The sequence below is a fragment of the Oryctolagus cuniculus genome, chromosome Y (assembly GCF_051225735.1).
Source record: "Oryctolagus cuniculus isolate XC-2025 breed Fujian yellow rabbit chromosome Y, ASM5122573v1, whole genome shotgun sequence".
NCBI classification, from domain to species: Eukaryota; Metazoa; Chordata; class Mammalia; order Lagomorpha; family Leporidae; genus Oryctolagus; species Oryctolagus cuniculus.
In genome coordinates, this window is record NC_142889.1 from 13,523,867 (window position 1) to 13,549,595 (window position 25,729).

The 25,729-nt window shown below is 40.0% G+C and overlaps 1 protein-coding gene and 1 pseudogene across 1 annotated transcript; one reads left to right on the top strand and one right to left on the bottom strand.

Moving 5' to 3' along the window:
• Positions 1-603: 603 nt before the first annotated feature.
• Positions 604-1,086, bottom strand: LOC149119248 (vomeronasal type-1 receptor 90-like). Its single transcript, XM_089325305.1, has one exon. The coding sequence runs from the start codon at positions 1,084-1,086 to the stop codon at positions 604-606; it is 483 nt and encodes a 160-aa protein (XP_089181431.1).
• A 4,086-nt stretch (positions 1,087-5,172) lies between these two features.
• On the top strand, positions 5,173-5,670 carry LOC149119249 (translationally-controlled tumor protein-like; annotated as a pseudogene).
• The last annotated feature ends 20,059 nt before the right edge of the window (positions 5,671-25,729 follow it).

Below are 25,729 nucleotides of genomic sequence, written 5' to 3' on the forward strand. Positions count from 1 at the left end.
TACTGAACATAGTTAGTAGAAGTACAATAAAAAGAGAAAATCAATAGAAGTTAAAAATATAAACCTACATATACAAAGGTTAGAATGAAAAGGAATTAAATAATCTAATTGTGTGGATTATATAAAAGAGAAAAGTATGATAATCTAATTGTGTGGATTATATAAAAGAGAAAAGGATGATAATCTGCAAAGACATGAGAAAAATCTCCATAGTTTATATATGTGAAAGCAGAAATAACTATTAACAGATCATTGAGAAACTGTCAGTAAAACTAGAATTGGATGCTTAGTTAATATGCTTTCAACAAACAGTAATATGCAGATTACCTTCTGAAGTAAGATCTAAGGATTAGGTAGCAAAAGCAGCTTCATAGATGCCAAGTCTAAAGGAAAAAAATCCTACATTAAGTTTGGAAAGTTTAAGAAGTAATTTCAATACATGGAGACCATTGAACTAAGGGAGGCATTGTCAAAGTAAAAAAAAAAAAAAAAGGTTACAAGTAAAAAGACAAGTAAAATTCTACACATTTAAATTAAAATTTAAATTCCCTAATTTTTTGAATATTTAACAGAGTTAGAATTCAGCTTTTCAGATTTGTTTCATCAACTTGTTAAAATTGTCATATCAATCACATTTTTCAGAGTACCAATTATTCTTTTATCAGAACTAAAAAATATCAAAGGACTGGCCATGGCATACACATTTCCCACAAGTCTCTGGACATCCAGGACAACTGGCTCATATTTCCACAATACAGTTGAGAAAGATGACATTGTGATATCCACACAGTACATGATCACAAAGAAACTCACCAGGAGCAGGACAGTATGAGTGGCCCTTTTTGCTGGGGAGGTTCTTGGGGTAACACTTATGCTGTGAAGGTACTCACACCTCCTCTGATGATTAGATAAGAAAATCACCATGTATGCACTGGAGAGTAGCATGATTCCTACAAAGATGTTCTGGGACAATGCAAGTGTGAAAAATATTTCCATGATGATAGAATTCATTGAGGAAAGTGAGCAATACTTACTGACATTGAGCAGTTTGGTCATGTTGGAATGAGCTACAGTGTAGATGATCATGTTACTATTGAAAGAAAGGTTGAGGGACCAAAAACAGAAGAAAGCCTAAGTAATATAATTTGTGAGTCCATGTTTAAATCTTGACATGTAGAAGGTGCTGGGGCTGATGGTGATGACTTGGATGATGCTCAAGAGGGACATAGTACTGATGCAGAGACCCCTCACCACCCTGATCATATAGAGCAAAACCTTACATTATAAGTCATTTAGAAAATTCAGTGACTCGAACATATCTGCAACCACATGACATGCATGAATTAATGAGAGGCACATAGCAGAGTTGGTAAAGTCGTTGAATTTGCTCCTTAACCCAATCAGCCAACCTGTGTCTTTTAACTGGACAGTTCAGGCCATTAACGTTCAATGTGACTATTGATAAGTGGTAACTTTGCCCTGCCATTTGCCAAAGATAAGTTCTAATATATGCTTTGAATTCCCTGTGATCTTTTGCTGTGAGCTTTCCGTCCTTTACCTTCTTTCATATTGATGACCGTGTTTCTGTGTTTCTGTGTGCAACACATCTTTAAGCATCTTTTGTAGGGCTGGACGCGTGGTGACAAATTCTTTCAATTTCTGTTTGCTATGAAAAGTCTTTATTTCACCTTCATTCACAAATGAGAGCTTTGCAGGATATAATATTCTGGGCTGGCAGTTTTTCTCTCTTAGTACCTGGGCTATATCTCGCCATTCCCTCCTAGCTTGTAGAGTTTCTGATGAGAAGTCAGCTGTGAGTCTGATTGGAGATCCTCTGAGAGTAATCTGACGTTTCTCTCTTGCACATTTTAGGATCTTTTCTTTATGTTTCACTGTGGAGAGTTTAATTACAACGTGTCGTGGTGAGGATCTCTTTTGGTCATGTTTATTAGGGGTTCTGTGAGCTTTCTGTACTAGGATTTCTCTGTCCTTCTCCAAACCTGGGAAATTTTCTGCTAATATCTCACTAAAAAGGCCTTCTAATCCTTTCTCCCTCTCCATGCCTTCAGGAACTCCTAGAACCCGAATGTTGGTTTTTTTAAGAGTATACTGAAGATTCCCGACAATATGTTTTAGATTTCTAATTTCCTCTTCTTTTCTTTGGTCTGACTGTATCCTTTCCTGTTCTCTGTCTTCTAAGTCCGATATTCTCTCTTCTGCTTCACCCATTCTGTTTGTAAGGCTCTCTAATGTGTTTTTCATTTGATCTATTGAATTCTTCACATCATTATGATTTCTCATCACTATCACAGTTTCCTGTTTTACTAGTTGTTTCATTTCATTTTGATTCCTCCTTAATATTTCATTTTCATGAGAGAGATGTTCTATCTTGTCCATTAAGGATTTCTGTAGTTCAAGAATTTGTTTTTGAGAACTTCTTAATGTTCTTATCAATTTTTTGAGATCTGCTTCTTGCATTTCTTCTATCTCATCATCTTCATAATCTTGAATTGGGGTGTCTTTTTCATTTGGGGGTGTCATAGTGACTTCTTTGTTTTTATTACCTCGGTTTTTGCGTTTGTTATTTGGCATATTGGAGATATTTGGTTTCTTCACTCTGGTGCTTTTTCTTGTTATACTGTGACTCTAGATTAAGTGGACTGTCTGTTTTTGATGGAGTCTTAGAGGCTTGAGATGGGTGTGGCCTCAGAGCTCTGTTTGGTGTGCCAAAGGTGACACTCCCAGGTTAGGTGTGGTAAATCTCTCTCTCTCTCTCTTTCTTTTTTTGATCCAAAAGGGAAGTAATTCTGCACATCTGAACGAATTTGGAGGTAGTTAGCAGGCAAATGATATACCCACAGGAGCCAGAGATTGGAAGCTCTTTCCCAAGGACCACACAGGGAATCTGTTCTGCCCTCAGAGTGGGCTCAAATTCTCCTTCAGTCTCCCACTGGGTTGCCAAAGTTACAGAATTGTAGCGTCTCTGGAGAGTACTCACATGAATTCCGTGAGTTCTCTCCCCCACCGTCTCTTTTTTCACAGTCTCAGTTCAGTAGCACCACAAATTTACTAGGTCCTAATCTCCTGTTAATTCGCCCCACCCAGAGTCAGGTTTTTCTGCTAGGCTCAGGGCTGGTGCAGACCTGAGGTCGCTCTGCTTATGATGTATGTCCAAGATGGCACCTGCTCTTTGTCTTGCTCACCTTTGAGAGGTGAGCAGAGAGAGAGAAACCTGTGTCTGTATCAGTCACTTTTTTTTCTCTCTCTCTCTCTCTCTTCTAGTTAGCCTGGTGAAATTTCCCCCCGGGGTCATTCCCTCTAGTCTCCTCTCTCCGCTTGCCTGCTGGTGTCCCAGGCTATTGAGGTTTGGCTCAGCTCGCGTTCCAGCGCTGGTGTGTTGAGTCTGCCGCTGGTGTCCCGAACTGTGGACTCCCACGCTCTCCACGCAGGTCCACTGTGAATCACTCATTCCAGAAGAGTTTCTTCTGCTGTTTCTTCCCCTACTCTTCCTTGAACCTGCAGTATCTCCACTTTTATTAAACTGTCTCTCCCCAGACTATCAGTGTGCTCCCTTCCTATTCCGCCATCTTGCCTCCTCTAATTTGCTTCAAAGGCTTAATCAACTAGAGCAAAAGCACTATGTATCATAAATGAATAATTGTTCCATAAACATGTATCTGGCTGGTGCCGTGGCTCTCTAGGCTAATCCTCCACCTTGCGGCACTGGCACACCGGGTTCTAGTCCCGGTCGGGGTGCTGGATTCTGTCCCGGTTGCCCGTCTTCCAGCCCAGCTCTCTGCTATGGCCCGGGAGTGCAGTGGAGGATGGCCCAAGTGCTTGGGCCCTGCACCCTGTGGGAGACCAGGATAAGCACCTGGCTCCTGCCTTCAGATCAGCGCAGTGCGTTAGCCGCAGTGCACCGGCTGCGGCAGCCACTGGAGGGTGAAGCAATGGCAAAAGGAAGACCTTTCTCTCTGTCTCTCTCTCTTACTGTCTACCTGTCAAAAACAAAAACAAATAAACAAACAAAAAAATGTGTATCTGTACCCATGGAACCAGAAAAAGTACCATGACCATATTGACTAGAAGATGAACTATCTCCACATTTCAAATATCATAATCAATTCAATTATATATTTAAGCAGTGTATGATATTGGTCCCAGTACTTCTTCCATTCATTTATGAGATTGAGCCATTTTGCACCAGACATATGTGTGTGGAGTATTTAAAAATATTTTGGTATATATACATATATATATGTAATTATAGTGTCCTCATACATTATGAGATGTTTAGTGAAAGAGATAACATAATTACATGCAAGTAGATAAGGATTTCAATATTTTCTTCTCCTGCCACAGTGATATTTGGCTGATTATCCCTGCCTCATTTCTCTCATTTGGTAAATGCCCACCATGCACTGAAACAGACTTGCTCTATCAGATACTCAATTGTTATTTGTTTCTAATGAGGCTTTTGTTAACATACAGTCTGGGTGAGAAAAAAAAAACATGGCTCCTGTGGATGAGCAATAATAGATGAAATATAATCATTTAGATGATTTCTTTTGAAAATGCACATCAATTCCCTGTATCTAACAACTGATAGCTGTCTGCAACATATATGTGTACTCCAAAATATCATATTATTTGTTTGTATTTTAAAGCTAATTTTGTATCCTATTTTTATGTGAAAATCTGGCAGTTGCATCATGGAAGGATCACTGAAGGTGCAATAATATGTTGTTGACATGTAAGAAAGGGAATAGAAGAGTTTGAAGATGGTCACTTACAGTTTGCTTAGGGTGTAGTCAAGGAGAATTGAGTCCTTTGTTAAACAAAGTAAATACTTAAACATATTAACATACAACTCCGTTCTCACTGGAAGAACTGAAAATCAGAGATTACTGGGGCTGAGAGTGGAGCCTCTGAGCATTCTCAGAGACAGAAAGTGTGGGCAATGTTCACCTTCTTTATCCTGCCTTTCATCTTATATGTCAAAATATTCACTTCATCTTGGATCATGTTGAGGAAAACAGCACAATTAGATGAACCTGGACTTTTTAGCCTTCTCCCCATTAGCCCTGAGAGCTACTCTGGCTGCAACACACTCACCCAGAGCTCCACCTCCTGGAAAGCTTCCACCACTGTCTTCTTCTTCCAGGTGGCATCATGCTTACCTATGGGGACCTCATCAGTGACGATGAGATGTTCTATAACATTTGCAAGATGTGCCTGAAGGTGGAGGGGAAGATGGCCAGCGGGCAGAGGGTAACATTGATGATTCCTTCCTTTGCACGAATGCCTCTTCTGAAGGTCCCTAGGGCAAAGGTACTGAAAGCACAGTAATCACTGGTGTTGATGTTGCCATGAACCATCACCTGCAGGAAATCAGATTCACAAAAGATTCCTTCAAGAAGCATATTAAAGATTACCTGGAATCAATGAAAGGCAAACTTGAAGAACAGAGACCAGAAAGAGTAAAACCTTGTATGATAGCGGATGCACAACAAATCAAACATATCCTCACTAATTTCAAAAACTATCAGTTCTATTTGGGTAAAAACATGAATCCACTTGGCATGGTTGCTCTGCTGGTACTACCGTGAGGATGAGATGACCCCATTTATGATTTTCTTTAAGAATGCTTTAGAAATGGAAAAATGTTAACAAAATTGACAACTGCTTTGGATCTATCACTGCTTATAAGAACTGGCTGCTGCTTGTATCCACACAACACCAGGATTTACAGGAAATGGGACTGATATTATCTCGAGACCTTCATTTATTTTGGCTGTGATTTACTTAGAATGAAGGCATTGTTTTTAAGGGAAAAATTGTCTTTTAGGTTGTCTAAAAATTATATGCATTTGAACTAAAAAAATATAGATAAATATACTAGGAACCAAAAGACTAATGATGAAATCTCTGGGCTTAGATTAGGCATGTGTATAAAACAGAAGCAGTATGACAAAAAGACACTGTCTATATAAAATCGAGGGCTACTTGGTACACAAAGTATGTTTTAAAAATATTTACTCAAAAGGCAAAAATATAGACACACACACACACACACACACACAGAGGTAGTGAGAGAGCCAGGCATCTCCCATTCACTGGTCACTCCCAGAGATGCCCAAGAAAACTGGCCACAAATAGGAGAGAGGAACTCAATTTCAGTCTCTCATTTGTGTGCCAGGAACCCAGGTACTGGAGCCACTATCTGCTGTTGCCTAGTTGCACCAGAAGCAAGAGGCAAGGGGTCAGAAGCATATATACAGGACATGAACCAACACACTGATAAGGGATGCAGATGTCCAAGTATCAGCTTAACTCACTGTACCACAATGGTTTCCTCAAGAAACATAATTTTGATAAAGCCTCTTTTCTTATCTTTATGATAATATGAATTATTAAAGTATTGTTATATTATGAGTGGTAACTTTAGGGATATTTGACAAATGAATGTACAATGATGTTATAGTCCCTGTAGATTTAAGAATATAAGTATATATGATAGAATTTACTATTTTATTATGTTAACAATACTGTCTTCACTACAAGTTTTACCATATTTATTATCAATTTGACCTATGACATTGACAATATTAAAATAATTGAGAATTTTTGATACACCAATCATGGGGAGTAGGTTAATTGCATTCATTGATAAATTCAATTAGAAAAAAAAATCCTCTCCACCATGATTAGTTTCACAAAAATAGTTTTTTAAAAATGGACAAATTCTAGAAGAATAAACAGGACAAGCACCCAATAGCATTGAATGAATGCAATGTGTCATCTACTTAGAAACTTAATTTAATGTCGATATAGCACAGAGTTGATGAGGAGTATGTAATCCCAAACATTGAATTCCTAGTCTCACTGAGAAAAATTGTAACAAAAGTGTCGCCACAGAATTGCGAGACAAAAAATATAGCAGAACAAGGTAACAATTGGGGACACCCAAAAATAGTCCGTGAAATTGCACTTTTTTAAAACCACCAGGATCAAGTAGACACCAGGAAAGGATAAAACTGTGTTTTACAGAGGTAATAACATGTCACCCCCAGTACATCACACTGATATGGAATTCATAGCCATAGCAAACCGCCATGTCAAATTTATAAAACAATGAAAAATGCTCTAAGTTCCCTGATCAGGCCCATGTTGGGCCCAGGGTACTGGAATATCACCCTCCCTAGGGCATGAATGCAGTTTTAAAATGAAGACTTAAAGACCTAACACTCTGCAATATTTGATCACATCAATAAATGTTTTCTGGTGGTCAGATTTGTTGAAGGGCAGATGCCTATGTGGCCACAAGTGTACATCCCTGCAATTTTGGTTCACTTTATTCACAATATCATGGTTGCCTCCTCTCTTTCTTCCATGTTAAATACTCAAAACTACAGAGAACAGTATTCTTACTCAAGTTAGATAATATGAATAGGAAAGTGGTAATAATTTAGCAATTAAATTGAAATTGAGGAGGGGCTTTTTATACATAAATTTTTTAAAAACAAATGCAGCCTAAATATTTTGAAGGACATCAGAAATGTTGATGGTAGGGATTATTTTTTATCATAAACACTATTCCCTTCATGTGTTAGGAATTATTTTTTTCTGATCTCTTTAAAAATTGTAATTTTTAATGAGTGTTAAAATGTTTATTTAAAAAACTAAATACTAAAAGTAAATTTATTTTAAGGATGCATTGGAACTTATGTTTTTTTAATATTTTTCACCCAGACTAATAATTTTTTAAAATATTTAATATACAATAGAAAATATTTCTAGATAATTTTCTGGTAAGCAAGCAAAAGAATATGTTAGTAGCAATCACTGTAATGGATTTTTTTCATGGCCACCTGTTGAATTCATTATTGTTTAATATTAAAAATATTATTGCATGGTTTATGGGGCCATGAGGTGAAACCATCCTAAAATATTCTGAAATATCTTAAAATAGTTCAAAACTTAAGAGAACAAAATAAATATCACCAAAGCATACTGAAAATCTAGTATAGTTCCAATTCAAGTACACCAAAAATCACAAATATACTTTTCCAAACCTATTAATTTATGGCCTTAAACAATTCACAATGTTGATAATTTCAGGCCTAAAAACATCTGTTCTATTAATGGTGGAGTAACATGTAAGGTTGATAACATGAGCAGACTTGTCCTAATGTTCCACTGCAAAGATGCCTGCTCTCCTATAGAACTCACCTGCTCCGGGAGCTCATTCTGTACATGAAACAGACAGATACTCATCCAGCTAAGTCTCTGATGTTAATCCATTATGAGATGAATCCCCAAGATGTGGTTATAGGGCAGAGATAGCATCAGCTCATCTCCCTCCAGGCCCATAATGTCATTTCTCTTGTGGAAGCAGGACAGCCTTGGGCTTGGAATTATTAGAAGTGGGAACAAACTCAGGCAAAAGTGAACTTTCCAGGTATCTGGAGACAGCAGAGAGCAGCTGGGTTCCATTCCTCTCATCTACAGACTCAATTCTCCAAGGCAGGCCTGCCTGGACAGGTTTTTATCTCAGTCCTTGTCCACAGATAAAAATAAAACATGTACAAGCCACATCTGATTTCTTAAGCTATCCCCATTGCTCCAGGAGACTCCTGGTGGCATCCCCACTTGTTCTCCTATGATGTCAAGGTCTAGTCAAGCAGTACTGCATCTGTAAATCAGGAAAATTGCCCCCTCCTCCAATCCTACACAAGAGAAGTGATTGTTTTCCCCAGCAGACATGGCCCTGAGTCAGGGAACCTGAATTAGTTGCAGAATGCAAGCTGAAGTAAGTCAAGTAGGGGGGCTGGCATAGCAAGTTAAAGCCCTGGTCTGCAGTGTCATCATCCCATATGGGTGCCAGTTTGAATCCTGGCTGCTCCACATCTGATCCAGCTCTCTGCCATGGCCTGGGGAAGCAGTAGCAGACAGCCCAAGTCTTTATTTATTTTTTTGACAGGCACAGTGGACAGTGAGAAAGAGAGACATGGAGAAAGGTCTTCCTTTGCCGTTCGTTCACCCTCCAATGGCCGCTGTGGCCGTTGCGCTGTGGCCGGCGCACCATGCTGATCCGAAAGCAGGAGCCAGGTGCTTCTTCTGGTCTCCCATGGGGTGCAGAGCCCAAGCACCTGGGCCATCTTCCACTGCACTCCCTGGCCACAGTAGAGAGCTGGCCTGGAAGAGGGGCAACTGGGACAGAATCCGGCACCCTGACCGAGACTAGAACCTGGTGTGCTGGTGCCGCAGGAGGAGGATTAGCATATTGAGCCGTGGCACCGGCCAGATAGCCCAAGTCTTTAGAGACTTGCACCCACACTGGAAACCCAGAAAAAGCTCCTGGCTTCTGGCTTTGAATCAGTGCAGCTCCGGCCATTACCACTACCTGGTGACTGAACCAGCAGATTATAGACCTTTCTTTCTGTCTCTCTCTGCCTCTATGTAACTCTGCCTTTCAGATAAAAAAATAAATCTTTAAAAAACTTAATTAGAAGCTTCAATATTTCTGAAATAAGTAAACATTGATACTTAGTAAATTTAATGCTATTTCATGAAATATTGATATTTATGTATATAAAACGTTGATATAACAGGTATAGTCATTTTATAACTATGAATATAGCATGGTAACTTTTTCAATTTCAATATCCTACATTAACTATTTCAGATCATGTGAGGTACCATGTTTTCACAATGCAAATATTATCTCGGTTATCCTTTTGCATATGTCTTTGCTCAAAAATTCATTCATTAATGTTGGATAAGTATCTAAAAGATTAAGTTTCCAAGAATTTTGTCTTTATTGTTGTTTAACACTGCAGTTGAATACTCAGAGTTACATCTTTGTTAGTTTTTTTAAAAAAACTAATAACTGCACATAAGAAACTTTGATCTAATATACAGTCCAGTCCAGTAAAAAATTATATCTCCTTCTTCTTAGTATGGACTGAGATTAAATTGTATCAATTTAAGTACTATAATATTTAGTCTTGCTGGCACCGTGGCTCACTAGGCTAATCCTCCGCCTTGCGGCGCTGGCACACCGGGTTCTAGTCCCGGTTGGGGCGCCGGATTCTGTCCCAGTTGCCCCTCTTCCAGGCCAGCTCTCTGCTGTGGCCAGGGAGTGCAGTGGAGGATGGCCCAAGTCCTTGGGCCCTGCACCCCATGGGAGACCAGGAGAAGCACCTGGCTCCTGCCATCGGATCAGCGCGGTGCGCCGGCCTCAGCATGCTGGCCTCGCGGCCACTGGAGAGTAAACCAACAGCAAAAAGGAATACCTTTCTCTCTGCCTCTCTCTCACTGTCCACTCTGCCTGTCAAAAAAAAAAATTAGTCTTAAAATACTTAGAATTTTTGTCTAATTACAGAAGAATTAGTTATATTTCTTGTAAAAATTTTTGTGTCACTGAATGATGGCATAAATTTTGATCATATATAATCAAATGAATCATAACAAAATGTCTGTATGTGTACTTATTTATAATGTGTTTTTTTGTGGCATACCTTTTGGAATTTGTATGACTATAAATGGTTTTCATTATATAGGAGGATCACTTGTCTTTTAATGATTTATTTACTTAAAAGGCTCAGTGATGGAGAGAGAAGCAAAGGCATATATTATACATGCTAAAATGCCTCCAACAGCCAGGTTGTGCCAGGCTGAAGCCTGGAGCCAGAGATTCCATTCAGGTTTCTCAAGAAAGAATAATATATGCATTTTTTACATAACAATAATGTATGCATTTTTTCTTATGTACTATTAAATTATTAACATAAATCATATGGAAATTAAATGTATTTTTAAAATTGTAAATTAAAACATAAAAACTGTATATATTTATGTAGTACCATGAGGATTATACATTGGATAATATTCAGATGGGATAAGCATTATCACAGTCCTCAAACATTTATCATTTTCTATTTTACTACATTATTAGGATTTATTGTCATACAATAATTGAACATATTTATGAGATATAACGTAATATTTTGATACATGTATAAAATTTAATGATTATTAGGATGATTAGCATCCATTGCTTCATATTCAAGATTTCTTAGTAGTGTGAACATTCAAAAGTCTTCTAGCTATTTAGTTAATTAATGTTAACTATTGTTATTGTTAACTATTGTTACACTATTGTGTAATAGAAAACCGGAAGAATCATTTTACGATAAGGAAAAATACTTTAGAATTCAATAAAAACAAAACTTTATGAGGTTCTATTTACATATTTTTAATTTTAATTTTTTAAAGATTTATTTATTTATTTATTGGACAGAGTTACACAGAAAGGGAAGGAGATGCAGAGAGAGGGAAAGACACACACACACAGAGAGAGGTCTTCCATATGCTGATTCACTCCCCAGTTGGCCACATTGGCTAGAGCTGCTCCAATCCAACGTCAAGAGCTAGGAACTTCCTCCTGGTTTCCCACATGAGTGCAAGGGCCCAAGGGCTTGGGACATCTTCTACTGCTTTCCCAGGCCATAGCGGAGAGCTGGATTGGAAATGGAGCGGCTGAGACAAAAACCAGCACCATTATGGGACGCTGACACTGCAGGCGGCAGCTTTACCCACTAACTTACAGTGCCAGCCCCAATTTTTTTTTATTTTTAAGCATTTTTTGAGAAACTTAATTATTTTTGAAGATAATTAAGAACTTGGAACATCTTCTGGTTCTTTCCCAAGTGCATTAACAGGGAGCTGAATCAGAGATGGAGCAGCAGAGCCCCCAAACACTGTCCATGTGGGATGCTGGCACTGCAGGAAATAGTTTTATCCATCTATCCATCCATTCATCATTTGATAAAGAGGCTTGCTTCCATTTCCGGGATGTTGTGAAGAAATATTTATTTAATTTCCTCTAGATATATACTCAGGAGTAGGATTGCTAGACCATATGGTACTTTACTTTTAGAGGAACTGATATACTCTTTTCAATAACAGATGTACTAAGTTACATTTTAATTAAAATATGCAAATATTCCATTTTTTTTCACATTGTTGCCAGCACTTACCTTTTACCTTTCTGGTAATGGCCAATATAATTAGAACAAAGTAATATCATTATAGTTTTGATGTCCAATTCCCTAATGGTTAGCGAAGTTGAGTATTTTGCATTACTTGCAAACACTTGCATGTATTCCTTGGAATAATTTCTGAATCAATCAACTCTTCAATTTAAAATAGAATGATTTTTCCTTTCTCTATTGAAGTCCTTACATATTCTTATTATTAGCCCATTCTCAATTAAATAGTTCATGAATATTTTCTGCCATTGTGTAGATTTTCTCCTCCATTTGTCTTTCTTTTGCTGTGTAGAAGCTTTTTAGTTTTCTGAAATCCCATTTGTCTAGGGTTGTTTTTGTTTCCTGTGCTTTTTGCTCCTGATGCAAAAAAAAAAAAAATCTTGCCCATTCCAATGTGCTGAAACATTTTCCCTATGTTTTCATCTATGAGTTACAAGCTTATTTTCTTATGTTTAGGTTTTTAGTATTTATTGAGTTGTTGTTTATATGTATAGAGACAGGCAGGCAGGATGGTGTAGTGGGTAAACAGCATCCCATAGGGGTGCTGGATCAAGACCTGGCTGGTCTACTTCTGACCCAGAAGGAGCAGTGGAAGGTGTCCCAAATGCTGGGGCCCCTACAGTCACATTGGATACCAGAAGAAGCTCTTGGCTCTTGGCTTGGACCAGCCTTCTCTGGCCATTGTGATCATTTGAGGAGTTATCCAGTGGATGGAAGACCACTCTGCCTCTTCCTCTCTCTGTAACTCTGCCTTTCAAATAAATAAATAATTTTTTTAAAAGACCCAGCTTCAGTCTTATGAGTATGGATACACAATTTTCCAACCCTCTTTTTAAGACCATTTTTTCCAACATGAGTTCTTAGCAACTTTGTCATAGATCAGTCTTTTGTAGCTGCATGGAATACTTGTAGGATCTCCATTATGCTCCTTCATTCTATATGTTTCTGTTTATATGACAATGGCATGCCATTTTAACTTATACAGCTTTGTAGCACACTTAGAGTAAGGCCTCTGCTTTGTTTTAGCTGGTTTGCTTTGGCTATTCAGTCTTCTGTGATACCACATACATTATGGTTTTTTTGAGAGGTGATAAAAATGTCATTGGTTTTTTTAGCTATTGCATTGAATTACTGAATTGCTTTAGGTAGCATGAATATTTTAAAATACATTGAACAGGTGGACTGGATATAGAAGACAGTGACAATTCAGCACATCTTCTGACCCTAATACTCTAATACCCCTTGGCTGCTGAGAGCATTGAACCATGATCCAAGGGAAATGACTTTGCATCAAATTTTATTATTGCCTAAACTTCCTTCCAGTTCAATCAGCTGCTTTGAGAGTTGTGTATTTCTCAATTTGTCACCATTTATTAGACTCCTACCATGTGTCAGGAACTTTCCAGGGTCCAGATGTTATAAAAAAATAAAAGCACACCTACCTGTGAACTCAAACACAGTGTGGAAATCAGCACAATAAAGGCTGACTACACGTGGTCAGTGTTAAAAAGAAATTGAAAGCTGAGGTGAACGCAAATGTTGGAGTCTCATTGTGCATCCAGGAATCTTTCTTATTTCCACTCTGGGGATCCAGGCTCTACATGTCACTTTTTCCATGTTCTCTGTCATGGAGAGGCCATCAGAGACAGACTAATCTAGTATTCATTTTCAAATCTGGAAACAACTTTGGTAGAAGGGGGTGGATAAATTCAGAATTAAGGTAAAGGGACCTTTCCCTCTTCATTTCATGCTGACTTGCCAAGAGACCTTCTCTGGCCTCTCCTGACTGCTGCTGAGGGGGATGCCAACTGATTTTTCAGTACTATATTTTATGTGCTTTGCTGTGTACCTTCATCTCATTCCTCCCTTTTGGTGGCACTGTAGGGCAGTTGTGAATGTACACTTAATGTGAAACTATGTTAGGTCATGGGTTCCTGAGGAAGTTGGCATTGATCCTTCAGTATGTGCAGTCAGGCCTGCAGTAGACCCCCAGGAAATGAGTACTGCAGCTGTGCTGGGGTGGGTACTCCTTATGCTGCAGTAGTTGTGGTCACTGGAGGACAGGTGAGTTCTGTTCAAATGTCCATCAGGTCCCATGAGATCATCTTACTTCTGGAGGACTCTGTGGCACTCACAAAAACACCACACAAACCTACATATCAGTCAGGTCTATCTTCCAGAGGACTGACCATGTGCAAGGACAGGATCTCCTTCATCCTCACATGCTGTCATGCAGTACCTTTTCTATGAAGCAGAAGTTGGCCAGAATTGTGAGGACCTGCACCAGATTGACACCATCTTCATTCCAGTCAAGGCTACAGAACTAGCTTTGCCCCATCAAGCCCTAATATTCAGGTCAGCCTGAGGAGGAAGATGAAGTGGCCCTTGAGGGAAACATAGGAAGGACATGGAGCACAGGAAATACAGGTTGGGACAGGGGTCCTCTGTGTCCATAGGACCTCTGGCCATTCCTTTAGATTGCATCTATAAGGCAGTTCAAAACACCATCTTCATGAGTAGAGACAATACTGTTCTAATAATGGATAGGCTGTCCATGGGTGGGCTATCTGTGCACCCACAGCAGCCATCCCCAGAAACTGATCAAATCTGGAGTTCTGGATTGAAAACAGTGCCCTGCAAGGAGTATGAACCCTAGAGACCAATGCACCTGGCATTGGGATGCCCTTAAGTAGTTGCCCCCTCATGAACCTGGCTCACCCATTCATTGGACAACTGTAACACCTGTTTCCACCCTCTTATTCCTATCAAACCTAGAGGCAGAGACTGGCACTCCAGAATCTTGGGCCTTTCTTTTATTCTGTATCATGTAAGACTCCACCCCCTCTGCCTAGTTCCTAATGCCTTTTCTAGGTTTCGTTTTTTTTTTTTTTACTTTGGAAATTTATATTTATTAAATAAAAGTAAAATAAATAAATAAATAAACATTACAGTATAAAAATTGTAAAAAATATTTGTAATTAGTGCTTTGGATTGGCGCAGCTCTAGCTGGTGCGGCCAGTTGGGGAGTGAAGCAGCAGATGGAAGACCTCCCCCCCTGAACCCCCTGCTGCTGGGACATGTTCAGAATATCCTCTGAGTCATCACCCCATATGGTTCAGTAACCTCAAGTTCCCTGTTCTTGCACTTGTCTCCTATTCTGGGATGACATTGGGAAAACACAGAAGACCTCAATCTTCCAAATCAGGCTCCAATTCTCTTCCCAGAACATATTAAAAATAGGTCATTTTCACCTGAAAACCTTCCCTCCTCTGATCCATCCTGGAAAAGTCACTTGTTAGCTCCTTACCTCCATGACCGCATCTCCAGCTATTCCTTAGGCCCTTCAAGATTGCTGTAGCCTGCTGAGGCCCAGTTAGCCACTGGACATGCACTACATGTGGCCAGGTGCCCTTAGTCTTTGGTCACTGTGGAATGTTTCTGACCAGGCTGGCTCCACTAGGGACAGGGCATGTCTCTCAGGCTGAATCCTCCCTTTATGTAGAAGCAGAGCTTTCAATTATGAAGGCTCAGTGCTGTCCTACATTCAGCTCTGTCCCTGCCAGCCCTCCTCAGTTGATTTCAGGGTCATAGCCATCTCTGCCCCTGAGCCTGAAGAGGCTGAATAGTGTCACTGCAGCTGAAGACAAGGTCTGTACATTCAGAAACAAGGAAAGTTTTTCTGAAAATGACATCAAACTTTATATAAGTTGGGGGTGATGACAGTGCAGGATCCACTGCTTGTGTGGTGATATGCAACTGGTCAACGCATCCTACTTCTCATACTCTAACTGTGCCTTTCATTGGTGACCCTGCAACTAGAATGGATCCTGAATAAACAGTCAGGGAAGCTCAAGGTTTGGGGTTATTAGGGGATTCCCTCCATACTGTTTTTTCAAAGAAGTTCAGGAACTTGTGACTGCGGATTTGGCACATGATGTGTGACTCATCTTCTCTATGTAGTATCCTGGCCTATATCTACTTCTATTAGTGATGATGTCTGCTCATTTATGGGCCATGTTTTCAGAGCCAAACCTTCCTGGAGCTGCAAGGACCAGCAAAGACCCAATGCATCCATAGAAATCCATGTCCCAACACAGATTACATTTAGGGCACACTCACACCCACTCCACAAGATCACAATGAGGAAAGAATGAAATGAACAAGCATATACCCATCACAGAACAGATACTCCTGAGGGATCAGTTGGCATCACCAGTGTCAGCATCCAGGAGAGGCCTGGGCCACGCAACTGGGACACTGTACTCAAGTCATCAAAACATGAAGAGATCAAGCTCCACTCACTTAAACTCTAAAATAATCAACTCTGCCAAAGGTGCCAGGTGCTAATAACATGCACCAGGTCAGTAAATCAATTGGGACACACTGGTGGCCTCTGATTGCCACAGGACATAGAGGCATCATAGGATTCTATCAACTCTGTCACAATGGTGCCCTCCAGGATCAACAGAACCTAGGATCAGCCTGATTACTCCTTGAATAATTGAATCCCTTGGAGATGGGTCCCATGGTCTTTCCAATCAATCCAGATATCCATCAACTGATGACTGCATATATAACTTTGGAATACACTCAGCCATAAAAAAGAATGAAGCCCTATTTTTGCAACAAAATGGTATGTGGCAGTTAACATAGAATACCAAAATATATATAGGAATAAAATGGTCATTTTGGGATACAATTGTCATTTTTAATCCTTGTTTGTACTCCTGTGTAATTGTGGTCTGCCTACTTTTTTCCTGCTGGATACTGTAATCAGTGGAAAATTAAGTCTATTACTAAAATGAATTAAAATTATGTGTTTGCAAAAACTAATCATAAGTGGGAAGGGTGGGAGAGGTATTGAGGTAGCAGGGGAGGTGTGGTTGTTGTCTTGGAACTGTAGCTATGGAGTGCAGTCTGCTCACTTTATATTAATAATGTTTTTGTTAAAGAGGCATGTTAAGAGGAAACTTATGTGGTTCTTGTGCTATAGGTCCAGGTGAGTCACTGTACTCTATCAACTGCTGCACATGGTCTATAGCTTTCTATCTCCTTAACTTTCTTATCCCACAACCGTGTTTCACACAAGTTTTAAGGTCTTTTCACTTTGAGTCAATGTCATCACATGTCCCCACATGTCTCAAGCAATTTCCTAAGATTTCTGGATTCTCTGCTTACCCCCGCAGTAACCATAACTGGGGACTCCTAGCACTACAAATTTCTACCACAAGTCAGGCCTCACACTGCCACTGCTGATCCAGACTATGCCCCTGCTCTGTTCCTGCCCTTCTCTCTGGTTCTGTTGGTGTTGTAACCTAGGTAGACCTCTTGGGATAAAAGAAAGGTCAGTGGCCAGCTAATCACCACCTATCTGGGACCCCAAGCTGACTTAGCCCATACTGTCTCCAAGAGAAGGAACAAAGACCCTGCATTTAAAGTAGGCAAGGAGTTAAACTGAAAAACACTACAACTTCTCCAGCACACTTCCTGATACTCACGCAGGTAACACTGAGGATGATGCTGACAATAATTAGGCCATAGCCAGGATGCAGGAGGCAGGAGCACCTGCAGGCCCTGAACCTCCCAGGATTGATGGTATTTGGATACTCCAGTCTGGGCAGCAGCAGGCATCACAGTTATCATCAGAATCTCATCTCCTCCATTCCAGTGTCAGTCTTGTTCACCTCTATTTCCCACAAAGGTAGTAGTCCCAGGCCTCAGCTCCTGCTGCATCTTTGGTGAGCTCTGTTCTCCTGTGGGCTCATGTGTGGGCTTGTGTGTGTATAGGTAAACCCATACACATGACCTCACTACAAATTTATTGTTCCACCTGGGTCTGACTATTCCAAGACAAGCACACAAAAATGCATTTCACTGCCAGTGATTGCACAAAGCTGGATATGAGTGACAGCGAGTGATCCTCAGTTTCCCAATCAGCCATGCCTTGGACATCTTGGTGGTGTAGTTTTGGATAAGACAGTGAGCACAGCACATAGGGAAGTTCCTATGCCTGGGGGGCTAGGATCTCTGTCACCTCAGTCACCACAAGGCAGCAACTGGGACCCTGTGGCATTCAGAAGTTTTCCAGCGAGACCTCCCATTCTCATATGTCCTCCTTTGGTGGAGATGGCCAGCAGCAGTGTGGCCAGGGGAAGACTGTAAGGACAGCTGACAGGGTTGCAGTGGCATGGGAAACAGGCCAGAGGACATGGCTATTGCAAGGTCATGCCACCTTGGCTCCAGAAACAGTGAGCCCCTGTAGCTGTGTTACACAGTGCTCAGACGTGGTACCTCAGCAGTTACTGACTAGAGGCAAACAGGATGTACAAACAGGATGCCCCTGGGTGTGGGGTAGCGGTTGTGTAGGATCAAGGGCCGGGGTGGGAAGAGGGTGGCCTTGCAAAGCTGCAGGGTGTGGTACAGAGGAGGGTGAGTCCTGGGAGCTGCAGCTGGTGCTGCAGGAGCTAAGGGGCTTCCTGGACAGCTGCAGTAGTGATGATAGCAGGAGAGGCTGATGAGGGCAGGGAAGGATGATGGGAAAGACAGTGGGAGGATACAGTGGGAGGGGGAGACCCAGATGGAACCATATGGAGGGAGGCAGGGAAGCAATGGATGCAGTGAAAAGGGAGAGTAAGAAAGGAGAGGGGCTGAGCTGGAAAGGATGGACCTGGCAGAGGACAGCAGAGGGAAGATTTGAGCAGGGGAGAGAAGATCAGAGAGGGACATAGCGGGAGGCAGCACCTGGAATCCAGAGCCAGCTCAAGCAGAGAGCACAAAATTCCAGACTAGAAGCCCCCTAGATTTTTAATTTGCATTCCTTGCTCTTCATATTTCTTAGAACACATAGCACTAATCATAAATAAACTGTCATTAACTTGTCTAACCCTTTATTTGTCCTCTCATTTAAGCTGTTTTTCTCTTGAAATCTTTACTTAATGTATAAAGCTCCAGTATAATTTCTTTCCCGTCACAATAAAAAAGGAACCATTACCATTGCTGCACACCCTTGTCATAACCAGTCATTAACCTTGTCAATAACCTTGTCAATAACCAGTTATTCCCCCACTTAAAAATCTGTTACCCATATTAATAAATCTTAATAAAATCAGTTATGCTCCATCAATCTATTGAGTACTTATATAATAATCTTACTTGGGTAAATGAAAAAGTTACCCAGGACCACCTTTTGGGATTGTTACTTTTCCAAGTCTTCTCTGATATCTCAAGGTGTCTGTCTTCAAATAAATCTGGTCACCCCTTTGCCAGTGTTTTTGGCAAGATTCTACTCACTCAATAGTATTGGAAAACCTCATGATACAATCTAAGCCCTCATTCTCTGTTTTTACTCTATATTATCTTGGTTCTTTGATGCATGTACTTAATTTCTTCAACTGTACCTATTGTTAACACCATCATTGCAATATCTCATAAAGCAAGTAAGACACCTACAAGTTCTAGTTTCTAATTTTGTGTTTTTGGGGCCTCAAATAACATCTGAGTGAACAAAAATTCTCTACTCCCAGGTGTCTCCTGTTTCCTGGCCTGACATGAGGTACAGGATATTGATTTCATGGTGGTTTCAATGTCAAAGTTGTTTGCTTTTTCAAGAATTTTTTAAATAGCTGTTACTGTCATTTCTTTTCTTTCTTTTCTGTCTTTGTCTTTGGGACAGTTAGATACCAGGAGGTGCCTTGTCTGCCCCATTTTTCATCACTTCATCAATCTGATCATCTTCAGTCAGAAACCTCTTGCTCCCACCAACATGACCCACCTTGGGCAGCTGCTTGTTCTCCCTGTGCCAAAGTTGTTGGTGACCTCCAGGTGGCATGATATCTCACCTGAATTGTGCTATCACTTCAGGACAGCACCTCTGACAGGGATTTTGTGACAGTGTGTCCATGTGGGGCTGTGGTGGGGGATGAAGACAGGTTGCCATGGTGCTGTTGATAGGCTGGGAAACACAGCTAGGGTAAGTTTGCACCACCTGCACCAGAAACACTGTGAGGGCCAGGGCACAGATGTGTTGCAATTTCTCTAAGGGCATGAGTGGCTGCTGCTCTGGCAGAGGCCAACAGGACTCATGTTATCTGTGCACTCTGGGCCAGATCAGGGTAAGGACAGTGTCCCTGCAAAACCACAGAACATGCAACAGATGATGGGGCCCTGGGAGCCTCAGTTTGTCCTCGAGGTGGGGGCAGCCTGTGAGGCTGACTGGGGAGATACTTATAGGGGCGGTGGGCAGATGGATGGAAAGAGATGAATAAATGAGTAGGACAGGGTTAGGACACTGGAGGGATGGGACAATGACAAGCAATACAGAGCCAGGGAGGCTGGAGAGCTTGGAAGCCAAGAGAGCAGATGAAGAAAGGAGAGGGACCAAGCTGGAGGGGAAGGGCCTGGGAGAAGCAAGCAGAGTGGAGACATGAGTGGGAGCCAGAGGGCAAGGACACTATAGAGAAGGGGGTGGGGGAGGCAGGGTCCTGAGCCAAGCTCCAATGTGTCACCTCCCATTTTTATCCAATTTATGTTCCTCTATCTTCACATTTCAGGAGCTGCCAATGGGATCAGAGAGAGGCTTGAGATGGCTCTGCCACTGACACGACACTACAAGTACTATTTAAACCTGGTATAGAAGACTTCAAAACAATGTGATTAGGATGTTTGATTACCACTGAAGGGAAACCTGGATTTACTTGTTTTCTCAATACATTAATAAATAGTGTGACTCTCTTTATTCATACCAAATTCAAATTTACACTTGGTAAATCCTTTTATATCATTTGTTGGATTATTTTATAGAAAAGTCTTACTGATGTATTTTGCCTATATACCAAAATGCATAGCCTTTTAAACATATCTGCTCTTTGCTAAAATCTAAAATTTACCAATAACAGACATAGCCATGTGTCTGTTTTGCTATTTTGGAAAAAGGTGAAAGATTTATACATTCTGAAGAGAAATCAGAGTATAGTTTTGCCATTTTGAATGTAGCATAATACATAATATTCTATTTGCATTTTATGAACAATAATAATTGTTCTGAATTGGAAACTGCTAAGAATCATCATGCTATTGTATTATTTGAAGATCAGTGTGTTTATATAGTTGGTCTGAATATTTTTCATAAGGTGAGAATTATTCTTCCACCTAACAAGTATAATATACCCAAACAGGTAAGCTACCCTTTTAAAATAGATAAGTATTTTCTATAAAACATATCTGAACAAAAAGATGTTAAGATGTTGACAGAAAAATGTATTCTGTTTATTTAACTGTACCTTCAATGCTGTGTGTGTGCATGCGTGCACACATACACTGTTTATCACAGGAAAGATTAAGCATAATACAAAATTATCAATTATTTAAAGATAGCAGGTAAATATTATTTGAAGATGGCAGGTGAATATGAAATGAGATATTTTGGAAATTAGGGACCATACTATTGTAGATTGAGCATTGAATAAATCATAAATAGAAGGAGATAGATTTGGGAATTTTGAAACTGAAAACGTAAGGTCATCTTTAAGAAAAACAAAATGTATCAGTACAAAATGGGCAAGTGCAAGGGAGGCACCCAGAAACTTTGGTGAGAAAAACTGCTTGTATCATTGCACTAAATGGTGGATAACTGGGAAAGAAATCATTCATGACTATGTCTAATAAGTACATTGGGTACTTGAAACATATATTTTGTGTTTTGAAAGCTATTTGCTATGTCCTAAGGGAGAAAAATGTGTAACTTCTCCTTGTCCAGTTTTTCCTTTTTTCCTTTGGTTGCTGCATATGATGGGGACAATTAGACATGTTACTATAATAGGATTCCCTGCAATCTACCAGTACAAAAAGATGTCTTCTAAGTATGTACATTTCTGTGAAAGGAGCATAATTTTAATGAGTTTTCCTGTTCCACAAAATACTTGAATATCACTTTTATGTTGTACTCTGTAAATGTCAGGTAGAAACAGTTGAATGAGAGGAAATCCAGGAGTTTTGTTCTTTGATATATTCTATAGGCAAAGGTCCAGTAAAGATAGGAGAGTTCTATTTAATATGTGGCTAAGTACGACTCATGCATTTTCTTTCTTATACTTTCAGTACACAGAACTGAATTAATCATAATTATTAATTGTAGATTGGTCATCACTGATTTATATGTAGCTTTTTACATTATATGCTTAAATATTAAAATATAAAGGCTCATTGCTTATATCTAACGGGCACATTTTTATCTTTGTACTTATGTAGTCTCTTATCTGATAAACCAATTGCAATTTTTCATTTTGAAGTATTTTAAAGATCAAACACTTGAAGGTATTTGACAAGTAACCTGGGTATAAACTCCTTCAAATTTAATACATTTTCAATCTATCGTATTGATTGATTCATATCTGATTTGTCAGTTTTGACATTCATATTCACTGGTATTCTAAAATGTTCAACTTTTATAGAAAGCATTTTTTTTCTTTTCAGACTTTTTATTAGTTTAGATGGTATTTTACTATATAATGATCATAATATACTCAGAAACAGAAATAGGTCTTTACACACACAAAAAAACTGACACATGGAAGATGTAGATCTTATTAGAAGTGGTCATGAGCATTAATTCTAGAGACTGTCTAACTTCTAAAACAAATGAGGATTTAAAATTAACTGCAACAAAATGTGCTTTTGTCAGTGTAAGAGATGGTAACTTCTTGACAGATCCATCCTTGAAGTAGCAGAAAATGTCAAACATCAATTTGCCACATTCTATCTTCTCTGTGTAACAATTAGAGAGTTTTTTTTTTTTTGACAGGCAGAGTGGACAGTGAGACAGAGAGAAAGGTCTTCCTTTTTTCCATTGGTTCTCCCCCAAATGGCTGTCGTGGCCAGCGTGCTGTGACCAGTGCCCCATGCTGATCCGAAACAGGAGCCAGGTGCTTCTCCTTGTCTCCCATGTGGGTGCAAGGCCCAAGGACCTGGGCCATCGTCCACTGCACTCCTGGGCCACAGTAGAGAGCTGGACTAGGAAGAGGAGCAACCAGGAGAGAATCCAGCGCCCCCACCAGGAGTAGAACTGGTGTGCTGATGCCACAGGCAGAGGGTTAGCCTATTGAGCCATGGCACCAGCCCAGAAAGTTATTTTTGACATCAATTATAGGTGATATTTCAGTCCTTCCTGCACATGACACTGTGCACACACATGTTTCTTAGAATTGATTTTTTTTCTAAGCATGAGATGATTTATAACATACTAGATTTTATTTTTAATATTTAGGACACTTGCCCTTATAACACCAAGTCATATAAATTTGTTATGTACAATTTTTCACTATGAAAATTTTAATTTTCTGTAATGTTACAAATATATTTTAAATGGAGATCAATCATTGGAGAAGCAGCAAGCCAGATCCTCACAATGTGATGCACATCTGATAAACACATGAAATGCAGGCTAATGGATGAATTACTAAATAGCTACAGTGATTACATTCTTAGAAGATTATATATTTAGAATTGGCCATTCTGTTTTATTTTGAGTTTTGAACCTCTTTTTTTCCTAGTGAAATGCAGGTACACATAGGAGATTCTTGATTTTCCAGATATTTGAATTCTAGAATGAATGTTTGTTACAAGTAGTGTTTGAGAAAAAATTAGATTTGTTTTATTTTTTAACTTTTATTTAGTAAATATAATTTTCCAGTTTATGGATTACAATGGCTTTTCCCCCCCATAACTTCCCTCCCACCCGCACCCCTCCCATCTCCCACTCCCTCTCCCATTCCATTCACATCAAGATTCATTTTCAATTATCTTTATATACAGAAGACCAATTTAGTATATATTAAGTAAAGATTTCATCAGTTTGCACCCACACAGAACATAAAGTGTAAAATACTGTTTGAGTACTAATTATAGCATTAATTTACATTGGATGACACATTAAGGACAGAGATCCCACATGAGGATTAAATACTCAGTGACTCCTGTTCTTGACTTAACAATTTGACACTCTTGTATATGGCGTCAGAAATCTCCCTAAATGTTATCATAAATTTTTTGAAATCCATATCTTGAATTTCTTCCATCTCATCACCTTCATAATCTTGGCTTGGGATGTCTTTTTCATTTGGGGGTGTCATAATGTCTTCCTTGTTCTTGTTTCCTCAGTTTCTGCGTTTGTTGCTTGGTATTGTGGAGATATTCTTTGGATTCTTCTTCCCTCACTGTGGTGTTTTTTTTTTCTCTTTATACTATGACTGTATTAAGTGGACTGTCTGCTTTTGATGGAGCCTTAGAGTCTTGAGATGGGTGTGGCCAGAGAGCTCTGTTTGGTTCCTCAGGGTTAAGGGTGTGCCAAAGGTGACATTCCCAGGTTAGGTGGGGTAAATCTCTCTCTCTCTCTTTGATTCAGAAGGGAAGTAATTCTGCACAGTTGAGCAGAACTGAAGGTAGTCAGCTTCCAATCTCTGGCTCCTGTGGGTATGACATTCACCTGCTCTTTTCCAAGGACCACACAGAGAATCTGTTCTGCCCTCATTGTGGGCTCAAATTCTCCTGCAGTCTCACTGGGTTGCCAAGGCTACTGAATTGCAGCGTCTTTGGAGAGTACTCACATGAACTCCATGAGTTCTCTCACCCACCGTCTCTTTTTTCACAGTCTCAGTTCATTAGCTCCACACATTCACTAGGTCCTACTCTCCTGTTATTTCACCCCCGCCTCCCAGAGTCAGGTTTTTTTGCTTGGCTGTGGGTGGGCAGAGCCCTAAGGTCATGCAGCTTATACGTATGATCAAAATGGTGCCTGCTCTTTGTCTTGCTCGCCTTTGAGAGGTGAGCGGAGAGAGAGAAACTTGTATTGGTACTGCTCCCCCTTTTTTTTCCCCTCTCCTCTAGTTAGCCTGGTGAACTTTCCCCCACAGCGCTTCAAGCCTCGTTCCCTCTAGGCTCCTCCTTCTGCTTTCCTGCCAGTGTCATGGGCTATTGAGGTTCGGCTCACCTCGTGTTCCAGTGCTGGTGCGTAGATTCCACCACTGTTGTCCTGAGCCATGGGCTCCCACTCCCTCCACGCAGGTCCACCATGAATCACTAGTTCTGGAATAGTTTCCTCTGCTGTTTCTTCCCCAACTCTTCCTTGAACCTGCAGTATCTCCACTTTTATTAAACTGTCTCTTCCCGGACTATAAGTGTGCTCCCTTCCTATTCCGCCATCTTGCCCTGTTTTTCTCCTATGGATTACATTTAGTACTATATTAGTTACCAAAGATCAGAGAGACCCTATGACATTTACCTTTTTGTGACTGGCTTATTTCACTAAGTATAATGGTTTCCAGTTGCATCCATTTTATTGCAAATGAAAGGATTTAATTTTTACCACTGTGTGGTATTCCAAAGTGTATATATACCATAATTTCTTTATCCAGTCCTTAGTTGATGGACATCTGTGTCGATTCCAAATTTTAGCTATTGTAAATTGAGCTGAGGTGAACCTGCAGATACCTATCACTCTTTCATATGTTAGTTTCATTTCTTTTGGATGACTTCAAGGAGTGGGATGGCTGGGTTATATGGTAGGTCTATATTCAGCCTTCTGAGATATTTCCATATTGTCTTCCACAGTTGCTGTGCAAGTTTACAATCCCTTCAACAGTGGGATCCTCCTCCCCACATCCTCGCCAGCATTTGTTGTT